Source organism: Chlamydotis macqueenii, chromosome 15 (assembly GCF_036417535.1).
Source record: "Chlamydotis macqueenii isolate bChlMac1 chromosome 15, bChlMac1.mat, whole genome shotgun sequence".
NCBI lineage: Eukaryota > Metazoa > Chordata > Aves > Otidiformes > Otididae > Chlamydotis > Chlamydotis macqueenii.
Window position 1 is genome coordinate 1931934 of NC_141570.1, and position 21693 is coordinate 1953626.

The window sequence follows — 21693 nt, forward strand, 5'->3', positions numbered from 1 at the left end:
TGAGTGCGGGTGCAAGAGCCCACATGGCATGAACTGAGAGCTCTGTTTCAGTCGACTGACCTGGCTGAGCCTGGAGCAGAGTTCCCAGTTCAGCGTACCTGTCATCTGAAAATGGCCTGCCTGGCCAGCAGAGGAGCTGCCATGGAGTTGTCTTTGGGGTTTCCCAGGTGGAGATGACTGGGGTAAGCAGAAATTTCAAGAAAAGGACCAAACATTTCAAGGTACACTAAAATGTTTGTCATCAGGAAATTTTGCTTCTTTAGTAACTAGAGGAAGGTGGTCCTAGAGTAGCTCTGTCCTGGGAGTGCAGCTTTATTTTTGATGCCTCCTGTAAATGGCAGACACGTCCGTTTGGAGGGAGGGAGTGCACCTCTTCACTGCCCTCGTCCTGCTCGCTCCATGCAGCCTTGCTTCAGGCTCAGTGTTTCCTACTGTATCCTAGGAATGCCAAGCATTAACAAATAACACACGTTTATTTGTACTGCTGAACATTTGTATTCTCAAGAACTTATAGGTGTGTCCAGTGCTCCAAATCCATCTTGTAATTTCAGATGCAGTTTTGAGAAGCCGGAGACACGCCCTGCTTTGCTCAGTGAAAAGCAGCCCTCTGCGGATCGGAGCCCTGCACACCGAGTGCCCGGCAACTAGCGGCGTGGAGGTAAGCGCCACAGTTAACGTCCCAGCGGGGTTGTGCAACCTCCTGTCCTCTGCCAGAGGAGAGCCCGGCTTCACGGCATCGATAGCAATGAATCTAGCTCAACTACTTCGGAATTCTGCGCACGCAACTCTGTGTTTTCCCAGGCACAGCGGACCCTCAATAGTTTTTTTTGTGTACCTTGGGTCTGGTTTCAGATAGGTTTCTGAAGGGTGTTGGCATGTGTCAGTTTGCTTGTGGGACAGTCACCTTGTAACTTTCCTGCTCTGAGTTTGGTTCTGCAGTTAAGCGTTATTCATGTTTGGTTTTTCTTGTCTGAAACAAGGTGATTCCTTGCATGTATGGGCGCTCTGAAGACCTTTGCAGAAATGCTGCCTTTACTCCCAGGACTGGGCTTCCTCCTTTTGGTTGGTGAGTATTCCGTGAGGGTGACAGGTGTCCCAGTAGGATTTTCCTTACCCGCAGCTGTAGTTGAGATAATCCTCAAAGAGAAAATTGTGCTGAAAGACCACTGAACATTACTTTGGGGGTTTCTCTAAATCCCTGGCCTTTAGTTATGCTGGTTTATTGTATCTGTGAACCAAATTATATTAGTTTTTCTAATAAACTAGGTGGAAAGACAAAATTGAAATTCATTCTCCTGTCATTGCAGAGCTGTCTGCTCACTGCTCCTTTTGTTGGAGTATCCAGGTGTCTCTGGGAAAGCAGTTAAGAAATAATCTTAGCTGAATCTGATTCTCTCTATATTCCCCTACTTTCCCTCCATCTGGGTTTTTTGGTTTTTTTTTTTTTGTTTGTTTGGGTTTTTTTGGTTTTTTTTTCTCTTTTTGGTAGTAAGGAATTCCAGAGGAGGATCTTTTCTTTCAGAAAGTATCAGCACTTTATTCTTGCTTGCTCATCAGACTTGAGATCAGGTTTGCAGTGAATGTTGGTGACAATAGAATATTGTAACATTACAGACAAGCTAACAAGCACCATCATTTTCTCTGCAGTCAGCTTAGTTATCAGTACTAAAGGAAGGAAAACAAATGGACATAACTTTTTTCTTTATTTCTTTAGTTAAACAGTTGTTGCTGTTCAAAACTGACCAATGTATTGTGGACACCCTGATGAAAATGTGGGGGTTTTTTTCCAATTTTCTGTTGACATCCTGTACAAGGAGGGATGTCTCTGTCCAGCAGAAGCACACAGGTTTCTCTTAATGCAATTGCTTTTAAGTCTGGCAGGTCAGTGATTTTGGGGGTGCGTTCTCCTGTTGGCCACTGGCTCAGCATGTGGCCATGGGAAATCATTCCATTGCTTTGGGATGTGCTTGCCCCCATCCATCTTCCCATCTTCTTCTGTAAATGCCCTGGGTAACTGGAGGTTGAGGAGAGGCAGAATATCAGAAATGTGCTGAACTTGCGGAGAATTTGCATGCAACAGCTCGCATGCACTGCCCTTTTGGGGATGGATCAAAGAGAGAAGAAACACAAGTTTCTGAGAGTCTCTAGACAGGTTTCTGAAGGGGAAGGATGAGATCTGAGCGTAGTGATGCCACGCTCTCAGTGTGAATGGCCTTCTTGTAAAGCAGCGGTGGGGAGACCGGGCAGTGCTCAGCAGCCTGGTGGCAGAGAAGTGCCCTCGTGGAGGAGAAGGGACTTGTGGAGAGCAGTTGAACAGTGAACAGCACGGCATACACGGGCGAAGAAGACGACCTCTTCCATTATGGAAGGCTTCACTGCAGACTGGTGTGCCTGTGCACTGACAAAGTGTGGGAGTGAAAGCAATATTTAGGATATGGCTCCCAGAGTGATGCGCACATATTTTAGGTGGCTCATGACATGAGCTGAGTCCGTAGCCTTTGTTGTGATGCTGTGAGATGAAAGATTTATTGTCATTCAGTGAGGATTTCTGTGGTAGTAGGCTGGGGTCCTCTCTGATCTTGCAGAGTGAGGAGCCACCCTTCCTCTTCCTCCTTCTCCCTACATAGGTGTTTCTAAACACTGCTCTTTTGAGTCAGTGGGACAGTTCACATGCTTAGTTAAACATACGCGTAAGAGCTTTCCAAGAGTGGGGCCGAAGGGCTTGGCTCTGTTTCCAAGGTCCAGTCCTGAGGTGAGCAGGGAGCGGTTATCACGGTGGAACAGCCCGGCTTTGTCTGCAGGCAGGGAAGCGTGGCCTCGGGGCCAGCCTCTAGCACTGCATGCTTGGTTATGATTTTGGTAACTCTTTCAGGACTTTCTCTAGGAGTAAAGTTAATGTGTTATGGCTAGAGGAAAGCCCTGCGTTTGCCCAGCTATGGCGGTTTCCTTTGCCTGTTACTTAGTGGCAGTTCTTCATTAATTAAATGATTAAAAATGTGTAACAGCTAGTAATCACGAAGCTGTTATACTAATTAGGAACTCATCCATCCCTACAAGCTATTTTATAATCTCCTTCCCAATGCAGATCATTGGGCTTGTGATCACATCTGCATTCAGGAAAGCCATCGCCTTCCTCCTCCTCCTCCTCCCCATCACAGTTCCGTGATAAGAGTCTCCTATCCTGTCGATTTCTGTGCCCAGGTATCACTGTGTGTTTGATGGATGCTGCCCAGTCCCTTAGCCATATGGTGTGGAGGAACCACAGGAGGTTGCTTCTCTGTTTTGGTTTTGGGGCTCAGCTCCTCCACATTCCCCTGTGAGTCACTTCTGACCAAATGTTTGTAGATAACAGCAGTCCTGACTGTGCTTCTCCTAGGGATACGATGGCTGGGAGTCACTGATGCTTGAAAGCCATGGAGAGATCATGTTGAACCTGAGCTCTGCCACGCCTCCATTGGCTTGCTGGGCACTATTGGGTCAGCCCTGGGCTAGGTGGTCCCTGGGTCCAGGAGATGAGGCATGGCTGGGGGTGATCCCTCCAGCCACTTCAGGCTCCTGTCAGCTGTAGTGCCTGGTCCAAAGTTACTGAGGTCGGTGTTGTTCTCCGTGCTGAGAGATAACTGCTGGACTTTCAGCACTGTGTGCTCCTTGAGCAGATGAACAAGGCCTTCAGAGAAGCAGAGGTGCTCTGGGCTGCAGGGCAGCCTGGCTTGCTGTGGTCTGCCCCGCACTGAGTGGGTCAGAGGGTGTACTGAAGGGGTGGGAGGAGAAGGGTGCAAACTGGGCATGCTGTGTGGTGTGGTGGTGAGCAAGTGCGGTGAGGAACGGCTGTGGCAGACAGCTCTCACTGTTGGCTGAGATCGGGCACAGTTGCCCCAGGAGACGGGTGAAGGTGGCAGTGGTGGCCAACCGAGACCCAAGCACGCCATTAGAGAAACGCACTGACAGAAACAACTGTGCAGTGATTCAGTCACAGACTGACAGTCAGCCTGCCAGCGTAACCTCAGGAGCCTCTGTGTTGCCTTCTCCTCTCCCTGCCTATCGTTTCATGTAGTGTTTGTTGCATTCACTTGTTCTGTCCTATCAGAAACTAGTGCGAAGCCTCTGCCTTCCCTGTTTTTCTGTACACTGGGGATGCTGAGCTGGGCAGGCTCCTAATCTAAAGTAAATACTGCTAATGCCAGGGAGATTAGAGTCTGTGTGTGTTGTTACTGGTTTCCTAAGCTTGCATTTTGCCGCCTGTCCAGCTCTATAGCATTGGCAGGGGAGATGCAAGTTGCCATCAGGAACAATGTAAAAGTTGGGAAACAAGGAGTAGAGCAAGTGGAAGGCTTGTACAGACCTGCTGAGAGCCAGCAGTGACAGGTTGAGTTATTTCAGTAAATCGCGGTCAAGCTCTCGGGCAGGACTGGCGTGAGGGTGGTCGTACACTGGCGTTACCTGCGTCCTCTGCAGTTCTACGGCATAGGGTCATTTTAATCCAGTTGAGGACTTAGCAGGAAAAGTGTATGAAATACAGTACAGGCTTGGCTACAATTGGCATTTTGATGGGGGCACTAAGAAACAAGTAGAAGCTGCAAAGCTACAACCATCATGGAGGTACAAGCATGATGGGCCTGACTTTCCAGGCTGGCTGGTGACCACGGGCTGGCCATGGTGCACAAGCAATACTGGGCAAGGAAGTCCTGGAGAGAAATGACCACCCCTAGAGTGTTGTTTCTGCCCCATTCCCTTCGTTTTCCTCCAGGAGAGAGATGCATGCAATCCCTCGTGTCATCTAAGACACTGCATTTCTGTCCTCTGCCAGACTGGCTTGGGGTGGATAGAGTTGTACCTCATGTCTGCTCAGCCAGACAGCTGTTGCAAAGTCAAAGAGAAAGCAGCAGAAAGGTCTGACAGAAATGATTCTGTGAAATCCTGTGTCAAAAATGAGGAATAAAATGTTATGTGAGATGAGTGATGTCAGGGTCTGTTAAGCCAGACAGGGGCTGGGTTGTGGGAAGGAGCTTTGTCCTGGATTTGCTGCTAAAATCACGGTACATTGTCTTCCAGGTTGGCAGGCAGCTGCTGTGACTTCTGCTAGGACATATCTGGTAAGGCAAACTCATGTGTTTAAAGTATGTGTCATGCATGTCTTTACCTGCAAAGCATGCGTGGGTCGGTAGTCAGTGTGGGCCCCTTCCTGATAGCAGGGCATTGATGGGAATCGATTGCCACAAACCAGATCCAGTGGAGTGTGGAGGTGGTTGGTAAGTGCCCTTCCCCTTCCTGTCTCCCAAGCAGCAAGTGGAGTGGGGATGGCTTTTCCAGGTCTCTGCAGGGCTTCAGAGCACACACACCACCAGGTAGTTCAGTGAAGGTGCCGCCCATCAATCACAGTCAGATCACCAGGAGAACAGTCCGTCCCACTGGCCCTCCTGGCTGAGTGGTGGGAGGACTCGCACGACCCTGAACTCTGCAGCTGTTTGAAGTACAGAGCTTGCACTGATACAAATTTTGCAGATGGTGGCTACCTAGTATGGCAAGATGGGAGCTCTGGATCTGGGCACTTGTGTGTTTCCAGGTCAGATCCAAGTACCAATGGTGGCAGCTAACGTGCTTGTCTGTGTGCAATGGTTATAAATAATGTTTATTTATTTCAACTGCGTGATAAGACCATCTCTTTTCTCTATTTGTCCTGACGCAGTGCTCCGGCTCCCCTGTCAATGGTGAGTTTCTTAACAAGTGATCTCCATAAGGAAGATTCAGATGTGACTCTGTAAACATTCCTATCGCAGTTCCTTTATCTTTGTCTCTCTCTCTCTTTTTTTTTTTTTTTTTTTTTTTTTTGGGAATCAGAATCTGCCATGTGTGCTTCAGTGAAAAGGTATGTGAACCATCAGCAAATTATCTTGGCAACCTTTTCCTTGGGAGTGATACTAGTTTGTTGGGGATGTCGCTTTGGGTAGCAGGAAGCCTCTGAAACCAAGTGCAGCATCTTTCTCCCACAAAGTCCCGGGGTTGCCTGTGGGCAGGGAGGGCTTTCGTTACACTCATGGGAACAGTGAAGGGAAAATCCCTTCCTGGGGCTCTGTGTCTGTGCAGGACAAGGAAAGGCAGGGCAAGCCCTTGGTGTGTCAGCCAGCCTGACACTGAGCAGGATGGGATTTACTTGCCACCAACCTTGGCATTGGTGCTGAGTTTAGCTTGGCTGGTGGTGAGGTCTCCTTCAAGCCTTCAAGGAACTTAATTTCTACCTAAGGGTCAACAATTTACAAGTACCCTCACCCTGCTCCCAAGTGCTGCCAGCAAATAATTCTCATCATCTGTGTTGGTTGTTTGTTTGTTCTTCTGCGTTTGTTTTGCATGCTGTGCCTCGGTCATTATGGCTGCCCGGCATTCTCCTGCTCCTTAACAGGTGAGGTGGACCCTTTACAGGAGAGGGCTAGTAGCTGGCCCTGCCGCTGGTGAACAAAACTTCCGTGAACACAAGCGTGTGCTCAGGGGTGTGCAAATGCCTTTGCCTGGGCACGGGCAGCCGTGCTTTAACGCCTGTGTTCCCAGATGCATTGCTGATGGAGTGCCAGCTCCCAGCCAGTTCTGCCCCCAGCTGCTGCAGGGCTGGGGCAGGTGGCACGGAGGTGATGTTCTTGCTTTTTTTTCCCCACCAGTGTCAGCCAAGAGATGCTTCTTGAGATAGCCCGTGGCCAGGCCTCCCCCTGCACCCTCACTTTTGGTCAATACGCCTGTGCACAGGTAATGGCAGTCCCCTTCTCTTCATGGGCTAGTGTGTTTTGTTTTCCTAGACAACAGTGCCATTTCTGTCTCAAGAGCAGCCACGCTGTCAGCTGTGAATGGAGTGGCCAAAGCCTTCTGCGGACTTGAGGTCTGGGTTGTCAAGGTTTCCCTCACAAGGCTGAGAGAAGGGATGGGGTCAAACACGCAGAGACACGGGGACGATCCAGAGCCCTGAGCTGTGGCGATGTCGCCTTCCCAGGCAATGCGTGCTCTGTGTCATGGGGCTCAGGAGTGGCTGCACCACCACGGAGCCCTTTCTGGGACTGTCTGTGCATGTGGGGGATGTGAGAAGGTGGGGCAAAGGAGGCTTCCAAAACAAATTGTCTCTTAGAAATCGGCATCATACCGTTGAAACAAATCTCTGCATGAGAGTAACCCTGGTCCATCGGGGTAAGCCACAATGAGAAGTGGTAAAAGCACAATAAAAAGTGCAGCATGGAAAATGTAATCTGTGATATTTCGGGTTTACTTCCTTTCCTGCTTTTGTCACTATCTCTAAGTTGCTGTGCTGCTAGTAATTGCACTTGAATTGATAACGATTTGTATTTACACATTAAAGTTTCTAACAAAATTATGTCATTTCTACAAATATCTGTTGGTATATTTTTTGTTAGTGTTTTTTTTTCCACTGAAAAATGTTTCAGGAATGAGAAGGTTCCCTGTGGAAGTTTCCACGTTGATCAAACGGCCATTGGTGGGGTTGTTTGGGGTTTTTTTGTTTTATTTGTTTTGTTTTTGTTTTGGTGGAAAGCTATTTTGAATAAAGTTTTTTAAAGCCACACTTTGCTTGGTGGGGAGCACAGATTAGGTAACAGAAGGATCCAGAATTTGGAACTGGATAAGTTTAGACTTGCTTCAAGTCAGTGTAAGTGGAATTTCTTCTGACTCTTCTGTCAACAGGCTTCGTCACCTTACCGTGCTGAATGCTCACGTGTAGGTGAACCAGTAAAGGAGACGTGAAGGAGACTGCATGCTGCAGCATCTCTGAATATGACACACCTTTTATTATCTCTAGATGGATTTCCCTTTTCTTTTTCAGAGTGCTTGGCTCCAGGACCTTCAGGATGATTTCCTCTTGTCCTTGTATTCTTGCCTTACACGTAAACCTGTCAGTGCTCTGGATCCAGAATACTCCATTCTGTTCTTTTCCAAATATGATGCCAAGAAGCTTGTAGCTGCTCTGACGACGTTCAGCCAGCAGGTGGGTATCACATATCCAACTATTTGTTCACCTGTAACATTAATACCAGTGGAAGGCTTTAATGAGCATTACCTTATTTTTTACCTTAACATTACCTTATTTTGAAAGGACATCATTTCAATCAACAGGTTACCAACATACCAGAGTTCTATGCTGTTAAAAACAGCTGGGAACACAGAAATAACAACCGTGAGTGTGCACAAGTTACTGCTGCTAACTGCAGTGACAACACAGGGGTTCCCATGTGAATGACAGGCTGATTACTTGAAGTGTGTAAATATTGCGCTAGTGGAAGAGTTGCTGTCCAGAGAGGGGTGATTCTGTTCATAGTGTTCAGATTCACGTGGATTTATTTGGAAGTCCATATTCACTTGAATTTATGTGTTTCTTCTCATCTCTTGCCTACAGATGTCTCATGTGCCTCTTTCTCTCGAGTGGAACACGATCTTCATCAATGGCCTGTGGGAGAAGATGTTGCAAGTACCCGATATTGACAGCCCACCCGTTTTGTCTCAGTGGGTCCATGAGGGGCTTCAGCCATTCTTGGTCGACCCCAAGGTCTTTGCCTGCCTCCATGCCAAAAAGCTGTCATGTGAGACGTTCCAGATGGTGTAAGTGCTGAACACAGACCTTTTTTTCAGTCCTGTGTTGCTGAGATGGAAAAAGGGCCCTTACTGCAACCTCTCAAAACAAGGGGCCAAACTCTGTAAGTGCTGTGAAGTGATGGTGGCCCAGGCAGGGTTTCTGAGGAGTGTTCTCCAGGGCTTTGTAACACTCCTGCTGACCCCTTACTGGTCCTCTGCGTCAGCCAGTGCATGTGCAATGACCCTGGTAGCACTGTATTGCAGGATTGGCAGTGCAGCCCCCAGATGATCGTGGGGGCTGTTGCGAAGGGAAGTCACGTTGGTAGCTTTGAAAAGGGGTGTGAGTGATAGTACCAGTTTTCCAGTAACAGCCATTTCTATGAGAATCCAACCCTGCCAGGTTTGACTTTGTCTGCCTTTCTTGTCCATCTTTAGCGTCGCTGCCCTGAATGGCATATATTCTGACCTTCCTGTGGAAGAACAGAGGAATCTTTACACCGGGATCAAATATTATCTCATCCAGGATGGTAAATGACTTGATTTCTTTAAGGAACAACAGATCCTATGATCTGTTACAGGGCTGAGGCTTCACAGATTTTTTATTTTTTTTTTAATTTATACTGTTTTTTCAATAGAAGTAGGCTGGGAATGTGACACTTATAAGTGGTATCAGGACTTATTTCCCTGCCTGAAAGCTTTATTAATCCAGGATTTTTATAAGTCCCTTTGAATGCACAGACATGTGGATTTGAGCACCATGTGTGATCAGAGGTACTTAGGGAGCTCTCTGCTGACTGAGTTCTCTGGTAGCCTGAAGCCTGTTCTGCATTCGGAAACCTCCGGTCGCCACTGATTTCGTGACACAGTGCCAGTCGGTAGTTTTACCGTGTCTGCCTGTTTTGCAGGGTCAAACCAGAAATGCTACAGTGCAGCCGTTCCAGGTCTGAATTCCACTGCTTGGTTTGAAAATTATCTTGGATCCTTTTTGGAGCATGCTACTGTTGTAGACCTGCAGCTTTTTGGTGATGAATCAACAGTAAGTGCAGGCTCATCCTGGTGACAAAGAACCTGCAGTGTACAAAATAATCTGTGCCTGGGAGGTCATCTTCTTGCCCTGACCAAAATTAATGGAGATGCTGCTAGCAGGAACATTTCTCATGTTTATTTATGGTGAACAGTCACTTTAGGTTTTTTTTGTGGTTTGGTTTTTTTTGTTGTTGTTTTTGTTTTTTTTTTTTTTTTCTCCATCATGATTTCTTGTAATAAGGGGCACTTGCACAGAAGTTGGTTTTGCATAGGTAATTCTGCAGAAAGTAAACTGGAGTCAGTAAGAGGGGAAAACCCAAACTTTGTCTCAGGACTGGACCGATATCTGGGCCTGGTTTAGTGAATGACTGTACCAGGGTTGCATGTATGAGCAGTGCTGTAGGTGCAGGGCAGCGTCCTTCAGCAGCTCTCCCACCTTTGTGCCTTACAGTAGCCTTAGGGAGGCTTACACACCCTCGGAGTGCAAAGATAAATAAAACAAGGTCCCAGTGTATTACTTGAAAACAAAAATAAATTTCCTCACAACTTTAAAGCCAGATGAAAAAACCCTTATTGCTTGAAGTCAGGTTTGTTAGAACTCTCCCAAGTGACTGTCAGGATTAAAGTATCCATCTAAATTATTTTTGGTTTGCTCCCCCCACCCCCCCCCCCCCACCCCCATCAACACCCTCAGCTTCAAAAATTTGCCAGAGATCCAGTCAATATGCAGATGATCAGCAACCTCACCTTGCTCCGGGAGACGGCTGTGTACTATACCTCACTACTGACTTCTGGACCTGGTTTTCCCTTGTCGAGGTACGGGACTGACCTGACTTCCTACCTGACGTATGGTTTAGCATGGTGCTGTGATTTAGTAAAAGTTTGCTGAGTGGTGATTCTGATGGCTGCTTCCATGAAACCTTTAAAGCATTTTTCTGATCCTCAAATTGCAATCTTGGGGAGGGCCAGACCACAAGTTCCAAATCTTGGGACATTACTGTCATGCAGTGCCAGCCACCAACTGATGACCAGCAGTGCACCTGGCATGTTGTTGCAGTTTTGCATGACACAGCAGTGCTCTCTGTAACAGGAGCATCAGCATCCTGTCAGAGTTAAAATGAATCAGGGGAAACGTGCGCTGGAAAAGAGCATCCTTTGGAAAAAGAGGAAAGATCTGACAGAGCCACTGCCTATCGTACTGGCAACCTCTCCTCCTTATCTCCCACCTGCAGGCTCCCAGACAGATTTGTTTGCTACCTGAGCCCCTCAGCAGTGAGCAACCTGAGCAGATACGATGCTTTGAGCTTGGCCCAGAGGATCAGTAAGAACTGCCCCTTGAACCTGACACACAAAGGAGTAACTGGAGAGAGAGCTCTCTCCTCCCGGACAACAGAGGAACTGCAGGTAACCTCCTGGCCAGCCCCACGACTCACTTCTTCTTTCACCTAGACAAAATTAATGAGAGTTGAGGATTCAGTTCTCATGCCTCCTCTTGTGTACACTGCTGTAGGTCATCCTGGTTTTCTTATTGTGGTGGCTGGCTGGTGTTTTGTAATCTGAAAATTCTCAGTGAGTGGAGGCAGTCCATCAACACAAATTTGAGGCAGAAAGTCCAGTGATTTAAAACATCCAAAGGCTGTAGGATCAAATAAGCTCACCTCATTGCTCCTCTGACTTTCTTTTCTGTCTGTGTGGGACCTTTTCAGGTTGCATCCTCACTGGTGAGAAAGTTTGAGCGTTTCCCTCCTGCAATCCTGCATGCACTGGGCCAGGCTGCAGTTGGGCTGTCCGTGTCCGACATTGAAAACAGCATCAGTGCTAAAGACCTTGAAGCATCTATTCCTGCCCTGGGTGAAGTTCGCGGCTGGAATGCTGAGCAGTCCAGTGCTATTATCGAAAAACTGCTCAGCTCTGGCTATCAGGTACAAAGGATGAGGTCCACAAATGCACCTCATATTGAGTATAGCTCACTGCAAGCAAATGATGTTTGGCCCTTCACATACTCATCCCTGCGTGCGTTACCTTTCAGATCCTGAATGGACAGAGCCTGGCAAAGCTAGGGAGCTTGGTGGCTGGCCTCAACAGCAGCACACTTCGAAGTCTGTCTCCAGAAGTGATCTTGGAAGCCATTAAGTTGCCTGAGTTTGTTCAGCAAGTGGTGACCCTGCCCTCTACTCTGAAAATGACATTTGTGGAAAAGGTGAAGTTGTTTTTCTCTTCAGGCATCATAAATTAGCAAAGCTCCTTGACTCACAGCTAAGAACACTGGTTACCTGGGGCAAGGCATTGACACACACCTGCACACCCAGACAGCATTCTCTTGGGGGTGTTTGTCATTGCTAAACAGAGTGTGCAGCAGGACAGGCATCTCAAGTCCCTGTCACGGTGCCTGTGTAGATATCCTTGGCTGCCAGCCAGCATGTCCTGCCCAGCCTCCTGGGGACAAGGGCAGAAGAGACAGTTGTTTTATTGAGTGGTCCTAGAAACTACTCCCCACTGACTTGAAAAGGTGCTCTCAGAGATAGGCTGTTGTCATGGTTTGGAGTGAGACCATCTGAGAAGTGAAGCTCTGGATGAAGCATTAGGGAAATGACATCTCATTCACCACAGGATTGTTCTTGCCTTTGGCAAGCTGAGGCATTGTCTGAGTTGGCAGAGAGGAAGGAGGTGTCCCTCCTTTCTGGCTGGTTAAACACTTTCAGGACATAAAGCCAGAAGGTGGGAAACTGATAAGAGACAGAATTGTTCCCAGATATTAGCTCCAAGCAGCTCTCCTGGTCTAATGAATATGTCAAACAGTAAGTGTTTCATAGTGTTAGGTCTCTGAGAAATGCCCAGGTGATCAGCAGGGGAATTTGCCTGGCTTCTTTCCAGTTCATTTCTTCTCCAGCAATTGTTTATTTTAGCCACAGTGGTTGAATTTTTTTTTTTTTAAAGATTTCCTCCAGTGTAGACCATCCTGCTGACCTGGTTAAATATGTCCCTGATGGTCTGGCCAGTTACATTCCGAAATCATTGCTTGTTTTTGGGGAAAAGAAGCCAAATATTCAGGATCTCAACAGTAAAATGTGGACCCCAGAGCAGGTAATATGCTAGTGGCTTTTGTCCTTCTTACCCCCTCAGTGTCAGCCTTGGACTCTACAGAGCTGTGAGTCTGCTTTGCAGTTCTGTCTGAAAATACAGGTGAGTGTTGCAGAGGAGCATGGTAAACCATTGACACTCTGGTTTTGCTTTGCAGGCTGCTATGTTTTTCAGTGATGTGATAAAGACAGACCCTGACTTCAGCAGGTAGCATTTTTCTTCTTCCACTTTCCACGTTTGCTTTGATTGCAGTTTCTGTGTTTCCTTTGATACGTACAGCAGACCCACCATATTCCAACCGTAGCAACAGCTGGGGTATATCATACACAGGAGTGTAGCACCAAGATTTACCAGGGTATCAGCTGCAAAGTATAGCCATAAGCCATGCTTGCTTTCTAAAATGATGCTGCTGGCTCAGACTGCACCTCCAACCTTGCTTCTGACTGCCCCTGCGGAAAGTGTTTCTAATTGGAGAGCATGTCAGTCAATGGAGTCGACATCATTGTCCTGCTGGTTTCACAATAGGAACTTTTCCATATAGAAAGCAATTAAAATTTTAAGAACTTCTTCCCAAGCTCTCTCAGGCTGTGCAAACTATGTTCAGTGATGAGGATCTGCACCTCCATTTCACTTCCAGCATGTGGCGTGTACTGAAAACACAGGGAGGAGACTGATCTGCTCATTCAGGATACAACAGTACTACTTGGGGGGAAGACTTTGTCCCTGCATTTTTTCCACTACGAGTCTCTAGATTATGTTTATTTGGCCACTGATGGCTTCTTGATCTCCCACAGACTAGCAATTTGGAGGGAATGGAGTTTGGGGAGCATTAAGCTTTGAGAATGGGGCAGGTTTATGCTTGCTATGTTTGTTGTTATGTATGTGGGAGATCAGCACTGAATTTTCTCCTGAAGTCGTTACCCCTCTGATTTGCTTTCTGGAAATGGTTCAGGCTTTCCCAGTCAGTCCTCCAAGGCTTCACATGTGCAGCTGTCAGTGAGATGGAAGCAGAAAGATTTCAGGAGCTGGCCAAAGTCATGAAGAAGAAGAATGTCAAGCTAGGAGAAGACCAGGTCAGTTCCCATATTTCAAAATGCTGTGTTTGATGTTGTCGTGAAGGTAGCAATGAGGGTTGTTCAGCAAGAACAAAAACACTTTCAGCTTGAGGGGCTAGGACAAATGTAACTGGTCCTGAGTCTCCATCCCACAGTTCTGAATTTCCCTGAAGAGAGGAGAAGTCAAAGCCCAGTTGGCTAGGTTTCTCAGAAAATGAAACCTCTGATTTGTCTTTTATTTTTCTTAGTTTGAAGCAGAGTGAAATGTTTATATTTGGTTGGGTTCTTTCTTATGTTTTCATGCTGTTTTCTTTCTTTGTTGTAAACTGCGGTGTCCTTTCAGCTGAGTTGCTTAGCGAAGATGGTGATGCTGCATGGGATTCCCAAGGATTTAGATAACTATCCTGAAGACCTGTTGCTGTTTTTAAGGTAACAGTGCTATGGTTTTCATGTTGTTGCCTTGGTACTTAGTGGGAAAAAGAGGTATTACTTTATAATCTAGCTGGTAGTTCATGTGTGATGTACATTTCAAACTTGTTCAGGCCTACTTACAAGGAAAAAAAAATCAAATTGCTGAAAGCTTTCAAAAGGCTTTAAGGTCCTTTCAGATTCAACCATCTGTCATATTAATATAAACAGTGGGAAGCTCTTTTTAAATATGCCTGTTTGGATATGAAACCAGTATGTGGTTTTAGTACTTTCTGGCCTCTGTGAATGTGCTTTCCCTTACAACATCAAAGAAAACAGACAGTAGAGTGGATTTCTTTCTTCCGGGAGCTACTCACTGTGGTTCCGTATCCAAATCTTGCACAGTTTGAAGCAGAGTCTCACAACAGATTCCTTAATATGAAAATTTTTTTTTTTTTTTTTTTTTTTTTGAAAATGTGGACTGGGATCTTTGGAAAAAACAACTGCATAGAGTTTAGTCTGTGGATGTGGAAGAGATTATATTGGACACAGTATATGTTGAACAGCCTTGAACCTGACCAACTGTTTGATATCATTCGCTAGGATTCATGGAGTATTTGTCTTTCTAGTCCTTCAGACTATGCAGCGACAGGAAGCTGTAGGCAGTACTTTGCTAACCTTGGGAAAGCAAATCTTGATGTTCTGCAGAGAGAGTCGTCTCAGCGGAAACAGCTGCTCTTGGAGGCTTTAGCATGTTTGGTATGTGGTGAGGGGACAGCTCTGCACAAGGCTGGGCAGAACTTGGGGGTCAAGAACGCTCTTCTACAGTGACATGAGTTGTATTTAGTGCCTCTGTCTTGTATTACTTCAGAAAATTCCTGACACACAAGTAGATGAAGAAAATGCAGAGATTCTGGGACGTCTGGTCTGTGACCTGGGTGGAGAATACATAAGAAGTTCTGGTGGGAATTTGCTGAAGCAATTAAGCCGGTGTGAATCTTTCCTACCTGATCAAGAAGAGGCTATTAGGAGTGTCATCAGCAGTGGTAACACTACATTTGGGTATGAATTTTTCTTCTGGGCATCAGCAAAACAGTCCCTGTAAAAAATAAAAGAAAAAAAAGAAAAAATAAAAAAACCCACCAACAAAACCCAAAACATTATCCTATAAATACTTGAGTGAACTCCAGCCAACCAGCTTGATCAAGAATTTGAATAACTTGTTGCTTTTGAATTTCATGTTGAGCCTTTTTTGTTGTTCTATTTGAACTTCTTTCAGTTGAAAGGTTTGGCTGGAATTCCACTGAAAAATACATTGTCACTTCTGTGTCTCACCTCCTCTAGTTATAAAAGCCTTTCCTCTGCTCTATTTTTCATTAGCCAAACTTCTCTGAGACTGTCCTGATGAACACAGGTGGGCTCTAGCTGTTTGTCAGCCACCGATTTTAATAAAACATTCTGTTTCTACCTGTCAAACTGACAGGTGCTTGATAAATCCCTGGCTATATCTAATAGAGATGTTGTTCAGGGAGGTAAAATATTTTCCCTTCCTGTGTCAAATGCCCTGGGATCTTGGCACGAATTGGGCTATAGTAAGCAATAGATATTCTTTGGGTTTCATGCTTTAGAAGTTTTGTATTTGTTAAATGCCGTTTTCCCACCCAGCTGCCCTTATTCATGCTACTAACAATCACTTCTCCTCTGGTGGAATGAAGTTTTTTGTAATAGGAAGTGATTGAGAAGTTTTAGGATTTAAATCTTGTATTTTCTTAACTTCAGATGTTACAAGGTCATAGTCCTGACAGCTTCTAAGGGCTTTTTTCTGTTGTTCTTCCTTGAAAGCTGATCCCTGCTATGTTTTGTATGCAGGCCTCCTGTAGCATGGTCAGCTTTTACCTTGAACGAGCTCAGTGGATTGATTCCTGTGTTTGATCACAGCATCCTGCAGAAGATCCCCAAGGTGGGTTGTTCATAGAGGTGTGGGGAGTTTGGGAAGCACTCCGCGGTCCTGCAGTATGGAGGAAGTATGGTAGGGGTTGTTCAGGCAATGTGTTTTCGGTGGTGTCTTCATTTAAAAGTGTGGTGCCAAGGGGGTGGATGACCTATGAGAAGTGAGGGTTGATCAGGCTGACAGCCTGGACCTGCAAATCTGGATTGCTGTCATCCTCCTCCTGTCAGAAGACTACCAGAGGTGGAAAGGAGTAGTAACTGTATACAATGTGAAGAGGTAAAATGATGTGTGGGGCATAGGATATAACAGAGTTTAAGCATTTAGAAATTTGCCTTTGGCTCACTGAGGAAAGGTCTCCAGGCTTTATAGCAGCAGGTCTGCTGCCCGTAGGACTTGAACAATGGAATTTCTTGTCCGTGTGAGTAGCAACTTGTTATGCTGGTGGTACACCCAAGACCACAATATCCCCCTGATGAAACATTTTCTTTGCAGAATGCCTTAACTATTTGGCTGAGAAACTTTGCTCACGATTCACGTCTGTCAAGGGAACAGTTGGCCACCATTGTCGAAGAACTCCTGCCCACTAGGCATAAGCGTGCTGATGGTATGGGATCTTTCTCTGATCCGTGGCAGCATTCCCTCTGGTATCAGGGTTGACCCTAGTGCCTGTGGGTCTCCCTGGATATGTTTGAGTTTGAACTATGAAACACTTGGTGGTAGGTCACCCAGGAGGCGGGCAGAACCTGTCTGTCTCCAGCAAGAGAGCATTTAAAGCTTGAAGCAAAAGAGTTTAACACTGAATACATTAAACAATTGCTTCAACAGGTTGCCCACCTAGCAAGGAGATAACAGAGATGGTTCTTAATGATGACTTGATGCCCATTTACTACACACCTGAGCAGTTACATGCTTGCTTGAAGAATGTCTCTCTGGAGGATCACCTCTCTCAGATACTGACCTACCCCTTCAGTGTTGAACAATTAGCTGTGCTGAAGAGGTATCTGGATGAGGTAATGCCAGGCTGTAGAATGTCAAATGATCTACTGGTTAAATTGCTCAGGGAGCTGTCCAGTTGAGTTTAAGTATCTCCAAGGACTGAGACTCCACCATTTCTCTGGATCCTCTTCCAATGTTTGACCACCTTTACTGTGAAAATATGTATTTCTTATTATCTAGTCAGAATTTTCATTACCTGTTGGCCCTTATCCTTTCACTGTGCACCTCTGAGAAGAGTGTGGCTTCATCCTCCCTATAATGTCCCATTAGATAGTTGAAGACAATAATAAAATCCTCACCTGGTCTTCTGTTCTTCAGCCTAAAAAGCCCAGCTCCCTCACTCCCACTGCTCCACTTTGTATGTTGTGTGCTTCTGCCTCCCCCACCAGCATGGCCCTCTGCTAAACTTGCTGGTCTTTGCTAGACTTTGGCAGTATTTCATGGGCCAGGGAGCCCAAAACTGGATAGTAGTATCCAGATGGGGTCTTGCAAGTGCCAGCCTAACGGTGGGGAATAATCCCTTCCCTTGACCTGCTGGCTGTGCTGCTGCTGGGGAAGCCCCGTATTTGATCAGCCTTCCCACTGCAAGGCATGCTGCCCACCCAGGTCCATGTTGGGTCAGTTCACAGTGCTTCAGGTTTTGTTCCTTCCCCTGGTGAAGCCTGAGCTATCAAGCCGAAAAAGGACAGATGTGCTCATGGAATCTCACTGGCTTTGGTTTCTTATTCCTTGCAGACCTTTTGGGCTTTTCCACGGTAATTTTGCGAAGAGCGTAACTTCATAAGCACAGCTGTGATAATGACTGTTCATAGCGATAACAATGGTCTTTCCACAGAAATACCCTGATGGGTATCCTGCAAGTCTCTTCCCCAAACTGGGCCCTCTTGTTTCTTACATCACCCCGAAGGACATTGCCAGGTGGAAGATAACTTCATCTGACATGCTGGCTCTCTTGCTGAAAAGTCAACCCTCTGATGATCAGGTGGGGATTTGGGTTTGCTTTCCTGCCCATGTTCGCTTCCTGGTTTGGAAGCTGCTGATTTAGGACGAGCTTAGTGGAGTTAGAGATGATTTGCCCATCTTTGAGGTCCAACAAATAGATTTGAAGTTATTCCATTTTGGTTTTGTAATTATTGCATTTGTTTTTCTTTTGAGGGTAAAAACATAAATTCTGATTCAAGTTAACTTTTGAAAAAATTAAATCTGTTACTAGGCTTCCGCAATGATTAAACGATACGTTGGCTTGGGAAATGCCTTGGATGCCACTGCGCTGAATGCAATTGGTACAAAATACCTGTGCCTTCTAAATGCGACCGAGTTGAATACGATCGACCCCAACAGCTTGAAGTGAGTAAAATACTGTGATGCTCTCGGCTTCTTGCAAAAGCAGTGTCCCATCAGCAAGTGCAGTTTTCTTTTCTCTCTGTTCAGTGAAAGGAAGTCTGGATAGCAACTTAGTACCTGCTCAGTGTCCAGGTTTGAAAGCCTGCGGATCTCCATCCTGCCAGGAAGGGCTCAGATTTCCAGTCAAGATGACAGATATGGTCTGCATTGCATGCTTTCCTTAGAGGCAAAGGAGAGTTAGTTAAATTTAATTCCTTTGAAAAGCTGCTAAATGAAATTAATTAAATAAGTACATCTTTGCTAACATAAACTTTTAATGCACCATCAGAGCCATTGTAACTTAGAAGACATATCGTTTTGAGCAGAAGACTTAGCCATTATTTTTTTTACTTGCCTTCTCTCCATACCCCTTCTATCTACTGGGCAATGCCCAGGATTCTCCTGTACAGGAGAACAGGAGGTAACCTGTCTTATGTAGAGAATCCCAGAGAAATACTCAGAATAGTTCAGAATTTATTCAGGCTGAAAATAATGAAAACGTATTTCTCCCTAAATCTTCATTTTTCTGTAGACTGGCATCACTGGATCCTTCAGCCTGTTCGCAGCTTACAAAAGACATCCTGTATCCTAAAGCAAAACGGGCTTTCTCAGACCGGCACAACTTGCCTGCTTACTATGAGCTTATTGAACCATATCTGGGTATGTAAAAGAACAGTATGTTATGGGGAAAGGGAGGTATTGGCTAGAAGCTGAATGGGTATCAAATGCCATCTAAGATGTGGGAGTTTTCAAAGCCAAGCTGTTAAAACTTTCAGAGAGTTTGATGGCATGACATATTTCAGAGATGGCATAACATATTCTTGAAATATTCCATACCTGACTTAAAGTTGCCCAAATAAATTGTCACGCTGTCACAGGAAAAGTAAAACTCATGACTTCTGGGATGGGTAAGATCTGCTAGATCCAAAAATCTAGCTGCTGATGCTTGACGCTTATCTCACAGCCCTTCTCCATGTCACGAAACAGATTTTTCCCTGTTAAGCCAAGAATTTATTCACAGCCCTAGCAAAATCTTCTTAGCCCTCTGACTAGCGTCTGGCATTGTCACAGATTGGTTTAATGGCCAACATAATGAAACCTCCCAGCAAAATGAATAGCATCCATATATTTTGCAGTTAGAACTCACTCTCTTAGCAGCCCCAGCCTAATAAATTTTGGAGACATCACTATAGCTCCAGGTTATACAGATACACAGCTCTGCTCACTTGAGGGCTGTCCTCCATGCACTGATACCCTTTCTCTTTTTGGTTCCAGGAGGTGCTCCTGGTGTGGATCTCAGAGCTCTAAGCAAGGACAACGTGAACATGAAAGTCAGTACTTTGGCGAAGTTAAGAAGAGACTCTTTGATGGTGAGCTGAATCATGAAATTGTTTGACTCCTTGCGTTCATATCACGCTAAGTAGTTGATTATAGTCACACGGTCTGTTGGTGTAAATCAGGAGTCACTCCATCAAATTCAGAATTATGCAAGATCAGTGGAAAGTGGAGAACTGGCCTGAAACTTCTTCAGAAATCCAGTTTGGAGTCATACATGGATGCTGAGCCAGTCTTACTGGCGAGTTTCTTTAGAGCAAGCCCTCAAAGCAGTAGTGGCAGGAGCAGCGTGCAAATGTCTGCTAGGCTCCAGTCCACAGCTGTGTGACAGATCTTCTAGCAAGAGTGTTAGCAGCAATATCACCAGTTTTGGAAGAAAGCCCAGTATTTGGGCAGGCACTGGGGCCCGCACTTGGGTGTAGGAGACTTGTCATTAGAGGACAACAGATGTAGTCTTGGAGGAACCGTTGTGTTCATTTCCCTAACCTAAGGCAAGTGTGTCCCAGCTTCAACCACTCACCAGAAATTTGTCTTCCGTGTTTTTCACACTTCTGCCAATAGAAACCTCATCGGTTCCTTGGTCAGAGGTATTGTTTCCATTCCTGCGTTTACATCCATAATTCTTGCTTTTCAATTTCTCCTAGAGCCTGACGCTTTCGGAGGTTCGGGGCTTGCTGGGGATAAATCTTGAAGATCTGGTGAGATGGCAGAACAGGTCTCCCGTCCGGGAGTGGATCCAAACACAGAAACAATCGGAACTGGATAACCTGCATATTGGGCTCACTGGGGGGACACAAGAAGGCTACATGAACATTGTCACACCCAAATTTCAGCGTACGTACTACCTTAGGACCTCTGATTCTTGTGCTTAAATATTTATGTTTGGGTCACTGCAAGGAGAGAAACTGCCTTATGGCAGCCAAGGGGAAGCAAGTTCAGTTCTGCTGAGGAGGCTTGAGCCTTGCAGAGCAAATTCTGGGCCCAATGAGAGAAGCGATCCAGTAATCCCACTGAGAGCATCCTCGCTGGCTGAGCATCTCGACTGAGTGAGCGCTTCCACAGGTCCTCCCCTGCTGTGTGCTGGATTTGGGCTGTGGCTGGGTGGTCCTATTAGGGGTGGCTGTTTACAGTAGTCAGAAAGCCAAAGACCTTCCCTGGGTGTGGCATAAAGAGATGCTCTCCCGCAAGAGGTAACGGTTCAGTCACTGGTTTCTTTGCACTGATGCTCCCTCTTTTTCCTCTAGCACCATCCTCAGCCTCCCTGGGTGCTGTGGCCATGACACTCCACCTCCTGCCTGCTCTGCTTATCACTTTCCTGATGATGTCCATCTTGTCTTGAAAATCTTCCCTCAAGAGAAAGCGAGATGAGGGGGACCAGCCTGTGACCTGCTCTGAGGCCGGTCAGGGACAGCCATGCGTTGGGGGTGCTCAGTGCTAGCAGGCAACTCTATGCAGCCCAGGGTTCACTTTTAGGTACTTTTGTCTTTCAAATCACTCAAAAAAAAAAAAAAAAAAATCAGTGTTCTGTCTGAAGAGAAGATTTCAGACTCTTCAGAGCGGGATCGTTGCCTTTTGTACAGACCAAGCCCAAGTATGACCCAGCCATGCTACTGCAGCGTAACCAATGTCAATATTTCACTGCGCAATCCTGGCCAGTTTAAGGGTGAGCAGATTGGCTGTTCTGCGTGTTAACGATTACATTTCCCAAAGAGCCCGATCTCTTGACATTGCCAAGACCTCCGAGGGGGAATGAAGCTCTCTGGCTGATTGTGAATAAATAATGGAACTAAGTAAAAAAAATACAAGAAGCAAACTGATGAGTTGCTATTGTCTTCTCTTCATTCAGACTGCCTGCGCCTTCGTCTCTGCGGGTGTGTCGGTCCAAATTGAAAGGTC

At 46.0% G+C, this 21693-nt stretch overlaps 1 protein-coding gene across 1 annotated transcript; it reads left to right on the top strand.

Annotated features, from left to right (window-relative positions):
- Positions 1 to 5: 5 nt before the first annotated feature.
- On the top strand, positions 6 to 21597 carry MSLN (mesothelin). Its single transcript, XM_086760016.1, has 30 exons — positions 6 to 182; positions 552 to 658; positions 981 to 1066; positions 5053 to 5093; positions 5687 to 5708; positions 5839 to 5866; positions 6651 to 6735; positions 7817 to 7978; positions 8387 to 8589; positions 8998 to 9089; positions 9468 to 9598; positions 10283 to 10404; positions 10821 to 10992; positions 11295 to 11510; positions 11618 to 11788; positions 12526 to 12672; positions 12827 to 12876; positions 13622 to 13742; positions 14068 to 14153; positions 14762 to 14891; positions 15004 to 15194; positions 16002 to 16092; positions 16576 to 16687; positions 16909 to 17093; positions 17915 to 18061; positions 18293 to 18426; positions 18995 to 19122; positions 19738 to 19832; positions 20442 to 20631; positions 21042 to 21597. The coding sequence occupies exons 3-30, from the start codon at positions 997 to 999 to the stop codon at positions 21134 to 21136; spliced, it is 3417 nt and encodes a 1138-aa protein (XP_086616142.1). The 5' UTR covers positions 6 to 182; positions 552 to 658; positions 981 to 996; the 3' UTR covers positions 21137 to 21597.
- Positions 21598 to 21693: the final 96 nt, after the last annotated feature.